The 12343-nt window shown below is 58.5% G+C and overlaps 1 protein-coding gene across 6 annotated transcripts in view; it reads right to left on the bottom strand.

The window, feature by feature from the left end:
• Positions 1 to 11508, bottom strand: part of TMEM63A (transmembrane protein 63A) — a 29297-nt gene extending 17789 nt beyond the window's left edge. Inside the window, exons 1-6 of one of the 6 annotated variants that reach the window (XM_029934907.1) lie at positions 11418 to 11508; positions 7997 to 8170; positions 6285 to 6484; positions 4073 to 4152; positions 2092 to 2158; positions 1207 to 1244 (exon numbers count right to left, since the gene is read on the bottom strand). In XM_029934907.1, coding sequence (XP_029790767.1) covers positions 1207 to 1244; positions 2092 to 2158; positions 4073 to 4152; positions 6285 to 6470 — 371 coding nt within the window. In that variant the 5' untranslated portion in view covers positions 6471 to 6484; positions 7997 to 8170; positions 11418 to 11508. Of the gene's footprint in view, positions 1 to 1206; positions 1245 to 2091; positions 2159 to 4072; positions 4153 to 4364; positions 4389 to 6284; positions 6485 to 7158; positions 7293 to 7996; positions 8171 to 10965; positions 11063 to 11417 lie in introns of those variants that run through there. The other 5 variants (XM_029934911.1, XM_029934906.1, XM_029934908.1 and 2 more) reach the window with 5 other exon arrangements.
• Positions 11509 to 12343: the final 835 nt, after the last annotated feature.

The raw sequence follows: 12343 nt of genomic DNA, 5'->3' as shown, positions 1-12343 counted from the left end.
ATACCTGTGCAGCAGAGGGAACTGGGGGGGGAGGGAGGGGCATGGAAGAGGGTGAGGTATGGAGGGGAGAAGGGGGGTATGGGGAGAGATGGGGGCTATGGAGAGGAGAAGGGGGGTATGGGGAGGAGACGGACATATGGGGAGGAGGGAGAGACATTGGTGGGGAGGAGGGGGGTGCGTCCAGGGGGAGAAGAGACTATGGGGAGAGAAGGGTGTATGGGGGGGGGGGAGAAGGGATTATTGGGGGAGAAGGGGCGTATGGGGAGGAGGAGGGTTACAGAGCAGATCTGCTTAGAGCCTTTTCAGGCTACCATGGAAATGATGACTCAGAGCGCCCACCCAATCCAAGCCGAGTGGGGTCCCCAGCCCAGAGACAGGGGAGTGGCCTAAGACCCACCCAGCAGTGGCCACAGGCAGCAACCACCCGAGGGGAATAGGCCGTGGCATATGTGGGGGGGGCCTCTAGGAGACTTAAGTTTCTTCCTCCTGACCCTCTCTGTGTGCAACAGACTCATGTGCAGAGCGTGGCTGCAGTGTCAGGAGGAAATGCATTCCAATGACGTGACTTTGTTGTGGTGGAGAAGGCCAGGGGCTGGCAAACCCGCCTCTCCCACCATGCCACCTGGGCCCTTTTTGTTGTCATGGAAACTGAGGCCCAGAGAGAGGGACTTCCCCAGTATTTCATCAAACCCATCCTCCCATTTCACCACCTCTGGGACGGCACACCCCACGGTCCTGGCCGCTCTCAGCTTACAGGACATCTCTCCACGGGCCCCAGATGTTAAAACCAAGGAAACTTTTAACCACACGAGCTGCATGTACAAAACCACCATTGCTTTCTGCTTTGCACCCCATCAAAGACATGGAAGGCTGCCCGGAAGCGCTTTCTCCCAGATGTGCCAGCGCTAAACACGACGTTGCTACCATTCCTGCCTAAAGCGAGGGGGGTGGGGGGGAGAGTTTTAATTAGCTCGTGCAGGGCTGTGTGGGCCCCCTTCACTCTCAGCCCCCACACCTGGCTCGGACTTGAACCCAGAAGTCTCTAAGAGACCCCATCTTAGCATCAGGCACTTTGGCTTTTCTTCTCTTCACTGACCAAACACATAGGCAAACCCACCCAAGCAAAGACAAGCAGACACACGCCTACCCGCCCGCACGCACTCTCACACACACACACACACACACACACACACACGCTGTACTCACTGCAGGCGGAAGATGGCGGTCAGCCAGGGACAGCATCCCTGGAAACAGAGAGAGCAGGGATTAGCTCTGAGCATCTCTGTCTTCGGGAGGCAGACACCGTCCCTACCTTTGACAGTCACAAACCATCTGACCCCTGCTGTATAAAAGCACTTTTGTCCCAAATTCAGCAAAGGCTACGGCCTGTCCCCAAGGTGACAGAGTCTACAGGCCCCCAGTCCTCTGGGACCTGCACCCCATGCCTAGGATTCTTGTAAAAACTTCTCCAGTTTTGACAGTTTGTGGGAAGACACTGGCCCCGGGGGCAAGGCCTGAACTTGAGCCAGGGGCTGGGGAGAGCTCAGAGCGGTTCTGGAGCTGAAGGCCCTGCTGGCTCATCCCCTGTGCCGACTGAGACACAGGACAGATGCAGGGAAACAAGCCTCATCGACGGGCCAGGCCCCCCTGGGGTTCTGGAGGCCAGAGGGCATCTGTAGGTCTGACTGTCCATCTCAACATCGCATCTCTTATCATGACCCCTGCCTCCAACGCTGGGCTGGACCTGCCTCCCTGAGCCCCTACTCAGGTCAGGGGCCGGGGAACCGGGCTGGATAAGAGTCGGCTTCCCCCCACCTCTGACCCAAGCCAGCAGGCATGTCAACGATGAACTGTCACACAAATCCCTGCGTGTGTCACAGAGACGAGCGCGTGGACCACAGGGGAATCGGGAGTTAGCCCTGTGCCGCGCCCCAGGCCTCCCCACCGCATCTTCCCTGCAGTCCTCCCACATCCAGGTGGTCACCAGCATGTGCAACTGAGGACGCAGGGGACAGAGTTGGCCGCCGAACAGGTGCCCAGCTGCCCTGCCCCGCCCCCACAATGTCCAGGCCCACGTCGGTAGATACCAACCAGCTCGCTTTCAAAATCTTGTTGCCCAAAAGAGGAAGATGATGACAGTCTCTGGAACCTGGAACCACTAGAAACACAAAAGGGGGAAATTGCCAGAAAATTCTCTCAAAGTCTGAGAACCATCGTCCAGGATTTTGCCGCCCCTCAGGGCTCCCGACCAAAGTCACGGCCTTCCTTGAAGTCCAGGACAAGATATAACTCGGCCCGTGAAATGTGCCCACGAGGGCAGTGACCACACGTGGGCATGTAAGACGTGAAACCTTATGTCCCATGGGTCGGGTGACAAGGCACCCTGGGGCCTCCGCTCTGGGACGGAGCTACCTAATGGGACTGCCGACTGATGTTTGTGATACGTCTCCCAACATGTCACACAAACCCGGGAGTAATGCTGTATTTTCTCAAATCAACGACACCATGAGCTGTAAGGCACATAATAATCTCACGAACTAATGAGAAAGAAAAAACACTGGTGGTTAAATTGTGACCGCCATTGAGAACAGCTTGCACCCTGGTTTTGGGGCCGAGAAAATGGGAATGTACGGGACACCTGAGTGGCTCAGTCGGTTAGGTGTCTGACTTCAGCTCAGGTCATGATCTCACGGTTCGTGGGTTCGAGCCCCGCATCGGGCTCCGTGCTGACTGCTCAGAGTGTGGAGCCTGCTTCAGATGCTGTGTCTCCCTCTCTGCTCTTTCCCTGCTCACACTCTGTCTCTCTTTTTCAAAAATAAACATTAAAAATTTTTTAAAAAAGAAAGAAAATGTGAGCGCATGCGCCTGAGAGCTGGGGGGGCTCCCTCCCCCACCCTGCGCACTGGGGGTTGAGGTGGGTGAACCAAGTTCATTTTCACTTCCAGTTTTGTAGTCCTGATTCCACCACCTCACTTGTAGCGGCAAAACACATGAAGAAACTGGACTTTCAAAGCCTTCACAGGCAACCCTCTCCTTCAACCTTACAAGCAGCCCTGCGGGGAGTGGGGGGCAGGAGGCAAGAAACCCCAGAAGGTGGGCACTTGACCTGGCCTTGGAGCCAGGGAGGAAGAGGGGTCCCCTGGGACTCAGGGTGCCAAACCACATCACATGTCTCCAGAGTCCCCTCGAAACTGTCTAAGGCTCCAACACAGCAGAAGCAAGAATCCCTCGGGGCAAGGTTAACACCCTCGGGCTTTGGAAAATGCCAGAACCCAGGAGGCAGGAGGCGGTGGGGAAGGAAGATGCTTTCACAGCTACATGCCTCGTGCAGACACCAAGGTTCAACAGCCCGTGGAGCTAGGGTGGGGGCCGGCCTGGGGAAGTGGAGGCGATGTGGGGGGGGGGGGGGGGGGGGGCAGCCTGGCCACAGGTGTGTCTCCCCAACTGCTTCCCGTCCTGAGTCTGACACCAGGTCCTGGGCCGTGTGACAGCCAGGCAGGGCTGGAGACGCCAGGGTGCAAGCCTAGAATACAGTTCCCCTCCAGGCATCATGAGCAGACAGCCGTCCCAGCCCAAGTGACATTCGGCCAAGGGGGTCCCTGCTGCGGCACAGACACCCAACACTGGCTAAGTGGGCCACCAGCCCACACGGACCCAGAGCGAGGACACAAACAGCTCCCTAGGGGCTCATCTGGCCCCTGGTCTCCAGCCCCAAGCGAAATCATTTCAGAGAACAAACACTTGAAAACATTCAGGGTGAGGATGAAAAGCGGCATCCTTCTCAGCTGACAATGAAGACCCCAAGTATGTAAAGCAACTCGATTTCCTCCACAGCCTGAAGCCAACAAGGTTCACGGCAGGGCCACTCCACGGCCACAGCCACTCCCTGGCTGTAGGAGAGGCACCTGTGGTGAGGAGCAGAGCCCGCTTCTACACAGGCCTGGGGGACAGGCTCAGTGAACACGGCATAGTGTCTGCATCACGTGTGGGTCCCCAGCCCCGTCCCAGTGATGAGAACGTGCGTGCACGCCACACACACACACACACACTCAAGGAGACGTGTCCTTCTTACCTGTCTGCTTCTGACACCAGAGCAATGCGGCCATAATCCCAGAATCTCCTTCTTATGATGGAAAACACCAATATTAAACACTGAAAGGAGAAAAGAAACCAAATAAAAGCACATCAGGTGACTTGTCACTAGAGACAGACACCTGCCTTAGGGGCAAAGCCAACGGGGCTGGAAGGGCGCAGAGAGGGTACCGAGCTGCCCGAGGCCACACAGCTCAACGGGTTTGCCCACCGGTGCCCAGGGCACAATGGCCACAAGCCCCACCCTGAGCTGGCCCTGGCGCCCTCCTCACCAGGTGCATGGGCCCCACTTGGCCAGGACCCTGCTGAGCAGCAAGGGGAGATCTGGTCTTGCAGATGCCCTAGGGACCCACTTTCTTCTTCACCTTACACAGAACTGCATTTAAGTACAGAGCAAGGTAGCACGGCTCCCCCAGGCTGAGCCAAAGCAGGGAGACCTCTACCTGGTGTTTGGTTGTCCCCCAGGCAAGTCCCACAGACACCAACCAGCACAGAGCCTGGGGGCGTGGGGGCAGTGCCCACCGAGGACCTGGGGCTCCAGGTCCTCAGCCTGGGCCTCAGCTGATCTCTCTAAACCCTGTTCAGCTATAAATCTGTAATCCCTAGACCATCTCCTCCACCTCGGCTGGTCCTCAGACCCAGTCTTACCTGGACAGGCCCCCTCCCTTCAAGGTTCAGGGAGGATGACAAATGACAGAGCCATTTGTAATTAGCCTATCCACTCTGGCCCAGTCAGAAACCAAGCTTCTATTTTATCTATTTTATTTTCTTTCTCTGTTTTATTTTATTTTATTTTATTTTACTTTATTTTTAAGAACTTGAGTTTTTCTGGGGCATCTGGGTGGCTCAGTCGGTTGAGCATCCGACTTCAGCTCAGGTCATGATCTCACGGTTCATGGATTCGAGCCCCGCATCAGGCTCTGTACTGACAGCTAGCTCAGAGCTGGAGCCTGCTTCGGAATCTGTGTCTCCTCTCTCTCTGTCCCTCCCCCACTCATACTCTATATCTCTCTCTCTCAAAAATAGATAAATGTATAAAAAATTAAAAAAAAAAGAACTGATCTTTTTAAGTTCATTTATGTATTTTGAGAGAGAGAGACCAACTGGGGAAGGAGTAGAGAGAGACAAGAGAGAATCCCAAGCAGGCTCCACACTGTCAGTCCTGAGCCTGACTCAGGGCTCGATCTCACGAACCAGGAGATCCTAACATGCTTAACCAACCGAGCCGCCCAGGAGCCCCCAAAAGCCCTTTCTCATAAAAGCAACATGAGTGATGGCACCCCCTAAGGTACCTCGTGAGGCAAACCCCAGACAACTGTGTGAGTCTGAGTCCTGGGGCACCCCCGCCTCTTCCCCCTAACCCCCTCCCCTCCTGCCAACTACTCACAGCAGGAGGCCCAGCCACCCCAAGGGCAGGAACATAGGAAGGGGCCCTCAGCCCCAGAGAATCCCACCCAACAGAAGCGAGTCCACTCAGGGGAGAAAACGGGGTACTGCAAACCAGGGGGACGTTTGGGAACTAGCAGGTCTAGGGTACTGAGAGGCCACAAAGATGGGCCTTTCCCCAGCTTGGGTCTCTGCTCCATGGCTGATCCCCTAAAAGGCCCAAGACTGGCGGGGGTGGTGGGGGGTGGGGGGAGACAAGAGGTGACATTTCTTTCTTTTTTTTTTTTTTAACATTTATTATTGAGAAACAGAGAGAGACAGAGCATGAGGAGGGGAGGGGCAGAGACAAAAGGAGACACAGAATCTGAAGCAGGTTCCAGGCTCTGGGCTGTCAGCACAGAGCTCAACGCGGGGCTCAAACCCACAAACTGCAAGATCATGACCTGAGCTGAAGTCGGATACTTAACTGACTGAGCCACCCAGATGCCCCAAGAAGTGACATTTCTAAGCTGGGAGGTGCGGCCACTCTATTCCACCCCATGCCTTCCTTCAGGACTCTGGTCCCAGTGGACTGACCCCTTCCACGGACCTTATAATGGGACAGGCTGACTCTGCGACTCATAACCAGAGGGACAGCTGTGTGTGCAGAGCCCAGCTCCCCGGCGTAAGGACGACCTGTTTTAGGGAGCAGGAACCTGCTGTGTGTCACAGGGCATGGTCACAGCAGGTGAGCAGGGGCACCTGGCTCCATGCCTGAGTTTCCCAGAAGCCCCGGCGGGGGGGATTTGGTTCAGGAGGGGGCTCACCAGGAAGCAGCTGACATCTATGAGCAGGACGGTGGGGATACCCCCGAAGGTGACCCCCTGGAGCACGGTGCTATTTCTGGCCGTGTTGTAGCAATACGAGTCATTGGGCTGGTCCCCGATGCCCAGCCGCTCTCGCACGGACACCGCCTTGGACCGCCACAGCTCCAGGAACGGGGAGTCGTTCATCGTGCCCCTCCTCCCTGGAGAGCAAACCGCGAAGATGGTCAGGGCCAGCGGTGCCCCGCGATGGTAGGGCCCAAGGCAGGGGCAGGGGCCGCTGGGCACTGGGAGCCAGCATTCAGTGATCAGGAGGAGGCGGGCCCGGGCCCTGCGTGCCTGGTGGAGCCCATGAGAATAGCCCCATTGTGGGAACAGTCCCGAGGGTCAGAAGGACAAGCGGATGGCTCGTCAGGACACAGCCAGCAGCTGTGTCCCCAGAGGGGGAGGAAGGGGTAGGACAGGCGCTCAGGGACTGCTTAAGGGATGCCCGAGCTCCTGCCAGGAAAAGTCCTCCTGTGGGAGCCCCTGGGGGCTCGGGAGTATGGGGTGAGGGATGGGGGGACAGGAATGAGGGAGATAAAGATAGACAAGACAAAGACCCAGAAGGAAACGAATAAGGAGGAAGGGCCGTCCATCCAAGTACGCAAGACTGATGATCCCCCTAATGTGAACACACATCAGCTCCAGGAAGCCCAGAAGGGGCAGCCAGAGGACCAGGGGGGAAGGTGGGAACGGGGGAGCCCACCCCAGCCCTCCCAGGTAACCCCCAGCCTAACCAGAAGGCCCGGCCTTTCCAAAGCCAATATGGCTTCAGGCTGCTTGTTGGCCTTTTTTTCTGAGGCTCCTGGGGAACTGGGAGGCTAATGGAAATCACCAGGGTTTGCGTCCTGTCCCCGAAGGCCCCCCGGAAGGCTCCAGAATTATCGGCCACTCCCACAGTCTGTGTCTGGAGAGCCAGGATCAACAGTCAGCAAGCCTTCTTCAAGTTCCCGCCTCCTCACGTCCAGTCGGACTAGTCTGTCTGGGGACTTCTGAGAAGTCTGATGTGTCTATCCTGCCACAGGGACAAACATCTTGGGGACGAGAAGAAAAGGGACAGAGGGGGCGCCTGGGTGGCTCAGTCGGTTAAGCCTCCGACCTCGGCTCAGGTCAGATCTCACATTTGTGGGTTCGAGCCCCGCGTCAGGCTCTGTGCTGACAGCTAGCTCAGAGCCTGGAGCCTGCTTCCGGTTCTGTGTCTCCTCCTCTCTCTGCCCCTCCCCCTCTCATGCTCTGTCTCTCTCTGTATCAAAAATAAAGAAAACATTTAAAAAAAATTTTTTTGAAAAGGGACAGAGATGTTTAGACCACCTAGTGATGCGGCTGGGGTATGTGGGGGGGGGTGACTGCCACTGGGACCCCTGAAATGGGCTGCTGGGGACCGTGTCACACACGTGACAAAATGCAGGAAGTGGGGGTGGTGGGCCTGGGGCAGGGGAGGGCTCCTCAGGAGCCCAAGTAACTCTCTCACGCCTTCTAAGAGACTTGGCGGTGGCTGGAGAATGACACCAGAGCCCTGGAGCTGGTGGCTCTCAACAGTCACAAAGACCACCTCTGGGAGGCAGACTTTGGTTTCCCTGCTTTTAAGTGGCACCCAGTGGCACCACCGTGACAGAAGGGCCCAGCCTGACCCCACAAGGCCAGCAACTGCCCCCTCCCTGCCCCCCACTTACCAGATGCCCAGAGAAGGAAGGACTGCGGGCGAGTCCCTTGGCAAGGTCGTCAGCCAGAGCCAGAGGAGCCAGGGGCAGCCCGGGCCACCTCCCAAGCCGCCTCAGGCCTGCCACTCATTTCCTGCTGGGCCTTCCTGACCCGGGGACAGGGGCACTCAGGCCTTCAAGGCTTCCCTGAAGGAACACAAACATCAGAGTCACCGCAAGCTGCCTTTTCCAGTTTAGCTCACACACACACCCTGAGTCTCTGAACTCAGTCTCTGGTGTTTCCCACCCTGTCTCTCCCCCCACCCCTGCTCTCCTCCCCCCACCACCACTACCCGAACTGGTTCTGGGAGCTCTTCCATGTGGCCTGCCCCTCTCTCTTCCTCCAGCATCAGCAGCCTCGAGGCCCTGCTGGGCCAGGGAGTATCCTCCCCACAGAAGCACGGGTGGCTGGGGGCCCCAGGTAAGGGCCTCCGAGTCCAGGACCTTCCCAAGGCCCTTCCCAGCTGCTGTCCAAGGGCCAGAATCAGGAAAAGGAACACAGCAGAACAAGGAAGGCTCGAACGGTAATGTGGAAAGGGAAACTCATGCCCATAGACTGCTCACAGAGGGAGCACTGTCCCTGGAAAGGAGAGGCTGCCGGGGGGGGGGGGGGGGGGGGGGGGGGGGGGGGCCTCGGTGATGCTGCCGGAGCAGAGCACAGGCCCCATGGGAGGAGGCCCCCCAAGGCTCCTCTCCTTCCTTCTACCCCAGGCACACCTCTGTCTCCTCCCTCCCACCAAACAGCCTCCCATTGGTGGTTTTACACAGTCTGCTGAGAACTCTTGAAGTCGGCCAGCAAGGACTGCCAGCCTGGGGGGCTGGAGGGGTGGCCTGGGGGCTCCCCAGACTTCAGCCGGTCCTGCCTGCGCCTTCCCAATGAGGCACCCAGGGGAGGGCACAGCCTTGGAGGCCAGCGGTCTCTCCCAGACCTTTCGGCTCAATCGTGGGCTGTCCTTGCGCTGGACACACATTGCGTCCAAACTCTGCTGAAAGACCGCCGTCCCTCCAGGGCTGGTTCCTCTCCGCCTTCCCCAACAGGATGCAGGGGCCCCACTAGCACTGGGCGTCCATCACAGAGGGGACAGAGGGGGCGCGGCAGGGGAAGCCAGCGAGCAGGCCCTGACCTCACAGATGTGGAGTCCTCCCTGTGTATAGAAACACCTACTCGAGTGCCTAGCACGCATGTGTGCCTTCCAGAGAGTTCTCGGCTACTCTCTAGTGTAACCTGAGGGCAGGAGAGCCAGAATCACTGCAGACGCTCAGGCCCCCAACTCAAAGCTCAGCCCATGTGCACCCCTGAGCCTGGCTGTGGCGTTGGGAGCGAGGGTCCAGCAGCGGGTCTCTAACTTGTCACAGTGAGTGCTAACCACTGTGTGGGCAGCTAGGACCGGCCCCCATAGCCCCCCCTTCCTTCCAGAAATGCCAGCAGGACGTTGGGGGCGGGGTGCGTGAGCATCTCAGTTCTTACAAGGCCCCAGACAACTCAGAGTATTTCTAGCATTGCAGATCTCCGGGTTTGGTTACAACAGCAAGACCACAGCAGCCCCAGTTTCTCCAGCACGGGGCGGGAGGACTCCAATCTTCCAGATGCAGAAGAAAAGTTGTGAGGGAAACAAGCGTCTCAAAGCAGAGCCAGGGGGGACCCGGGAACCTGGACAACTGTCTACTTCTGGGGACATCAGTCCTGGAGGGTCAAGACAACGCCCAGACTCTGGGCACAGTGGGAGGCAGGGCACCCAGCAGAGACCTGAGTTCTGGAATTAGGGTCTCAGCCCCCACCTTCAGACGGTGGCTTAAATGCTCGGTGCCTTGACTTCCTTCCCCGTGAAATGGGGTGATGGTGTTATTTCTCTTACCAGGGCTTTTGAAAAACACACGTCTCAGACGGTGTGTATGAAACACTCAGCCCAGTGCCTGGTTCTCGTGAGCAGGCAAGAGCTGGTGGCTTTTATTTTAAGTCACTCCTCCAGCTAACAGGAAACACAAGGTCAAGACCCCATCTGAGTTTTTCCCCCCGTTAGAGCCCAATGAACAGACCTTTGCCCCAAAACTAAACAAAGAAGAGGTTGTGTGAGGCAGGAGGTTTCCGATTCTGTTCAGATCCACCTTGAAGCACAAGCGACTCAGGGCCCTGATAGGTTTCTCCCCTGGAGGGGAAGAGGGAGGAAGGCAGTGGTGCCGACAGGAGGGAAAAGGGAGAAATAATACAAGCTGTTTCTCCAGTACGGGTGACCTGGAGTTTGTCCCCGTCCCCCATGGCCTCAGAAATACCCGGGCGAGTCTCCTTCCCCTGTCCCCTTGTGCCCCAGGTCGGGCTGGTGGGCACAGCCCCTTGGTTTGACTTCCAAGCCTGAACACGGCGGAGTGGGGTGGGGGGTGCTGGAAGGGGACTGGCACATAGCCACACTCCCGCACCTGGAAGGAAGCTCGGAGGTCATCTGGTCTACCACCCTGTCCAAGTCCTGCGCCTGCCGAAGCCACCCCACCCGGAAAGAGATGGAGGCCACCCCAGAGTCTCAGGTAGCCGGTCTTATCAGGTCCCCGAACCCCGGAGGTTTGGGTTTCCAGGTAGAGATCTCCTCCCCCTCCCCTCTCCTTCCCTCAAGGCCCCCTCTGCCCCCGCCCCCCGGACTCCAGCAGGGCCTTGGGCCCGTGGGCAGGGGTCAACGAGGGACCGCCCCAGTGCCTCCCACCTGCGCCCCACAGGGGGAGAGGGGTGCGGTCCGAGAAGTAAGAGTCCCCGGCTGCGCTCGTGCTCCCCGTCCTGCTCCCCGTCCGACCCCTGCTCCCCGTCTGGCCCGGTGAGCCCCCCAGCGGAGGCCCGGGGTTGGGGGGGGGGGGTGTCCGCGCGTACAGCTGGAGCCTCGGGGAAGGGGTCCGCGGCGGGCCCCGGACCCTGGACTCGGCCCTGGGAGGGCTGCGGGCGACCCTGCCCACCGTACCTGCAACGCCCGCGCGACGGCTGCAACTGACGGGCGGGGCGGGTGCCACCCCCGAAAAGTTACAAAGTGAAACTCCGAGCGCCTCCCGCACATGCGCACCGCCGACCCAATTTTCGGATCCCGCCCCCGCCCTGCTGCGCGCAGCCCCCGGAACCTGACCCCGCCCCTGCGCGCCCGGGGCCGCCACGCAGCGGACGGGGAGGCCGGGCAACCTGGGTCCGGGCGCAGGTCCTGGGGTCCCGCGGTCCCGGGATCCGGGGTGGGGAGCACCGTCCTGCCCAGGCCTCAGTGTGCACAGACCCGGAGCGCGTTGGCTGCTTCCCCTTGGGGCCCTTCTGAGGGTCCCGCTGGGGAGGGAGAGACTGGACGGCGTGCGCGCCCTTGCAGCCCCGGCCTCTTCCGCCTCTGGGCTGCGGCTTCCTGGGTTGCGGCGATAAAGGCGTTTTTCTTACCTTCCTGCCCGTGGCCGTGGCCGTGACCAGCGCCTCGGCCTGTGGCTCCCAGCGCTGGGCTGTCTTCTTGGCTGGGGTCTGGGTTACTCCTGCTACTTCCCTAATGGGTCTTTTCCGTCCCTTCTGGCCTCTTCGTTCCCCTACGTGGCCCCCGCCCCCTCCCCCTCCCCCTCCCATCCCTGGGCCACTAACTATTTCCTGGAGTTTGCCGAGGGCCCCTGCGCTCAGCCCTGCCCTGCAGGTGCGTGGACATCTGTCCTCTCCTGCTCTTATCGCCCGCTGCCAAGAACCTCACACTTGATCTCCCCAAGGTGCCCGGTATGTTTGGCTGGATATCTGCGTCCCCTCCCCCTCCCCAGAACCTCCCCAGACTTCTCAGACCGTCTACTCACAACCCCGTCCTGCATGTCCTCACTGCTTTCCTGCCTCAATTAATGCCACCAGCACCGGCCTGGTCTATGCTGAGGATTCCAGGGAAATGCCTGGTTCTAAGTGTATTTATTTTGATAGAGCGCGCACGGGCGCACAAGTGGGGGGGGGGGGCAGAGAGAGAGGGAGGTAGAATCCCTAACAGGCCGCGCACTATCTGTGCAGAGCCCCAGGTTGAGCTCGAACTGACAAACTGTGAGATCATGACCTGAGTGGAGATCAAGAGTCTGATCCTTAACCAACTGAGCCCCACCAGGTGCCCCAGGAAGTGCCCCGTTCTATCTAACCTCAGTAATTAGAATGGTGAAGCCACCAACTAACCAAAATAAAAAAGTATAAAAGTTAGGATCTTTGATTTCAGAGAGGGAGGGGATTTCTAAATTTGATTTTCAGTAGATTAAGTCTATTTCAAAATCAAGAGAAGGCCAAATGGGTGAGACCATGGCTTGAGCTAAATAAATTACAGCCTCTTATGTATCAGGCAGTGTGTGGGGTTC

The sequence above is a fragment of the Suricata suricatta genome, chromosome 3, assembly GCF_006229205.1.
Source record: "Suricata suricatta isolate VVHF042 chromosome 3, meerkat_22Aug2017_6uvM2_HiC, whole genome shotgun sequence".
NCBI classification, from domain to species: Eukaryota; Metazoa; Chordata; class Mammalia; order Carnivora; family Herpestidae; genus Suricata; species Suricata suricatta.
Note: the sequence above shows the minus strand (reverse complement) of the source record. Positions and strands in the feature narration are given on the sequence as shown.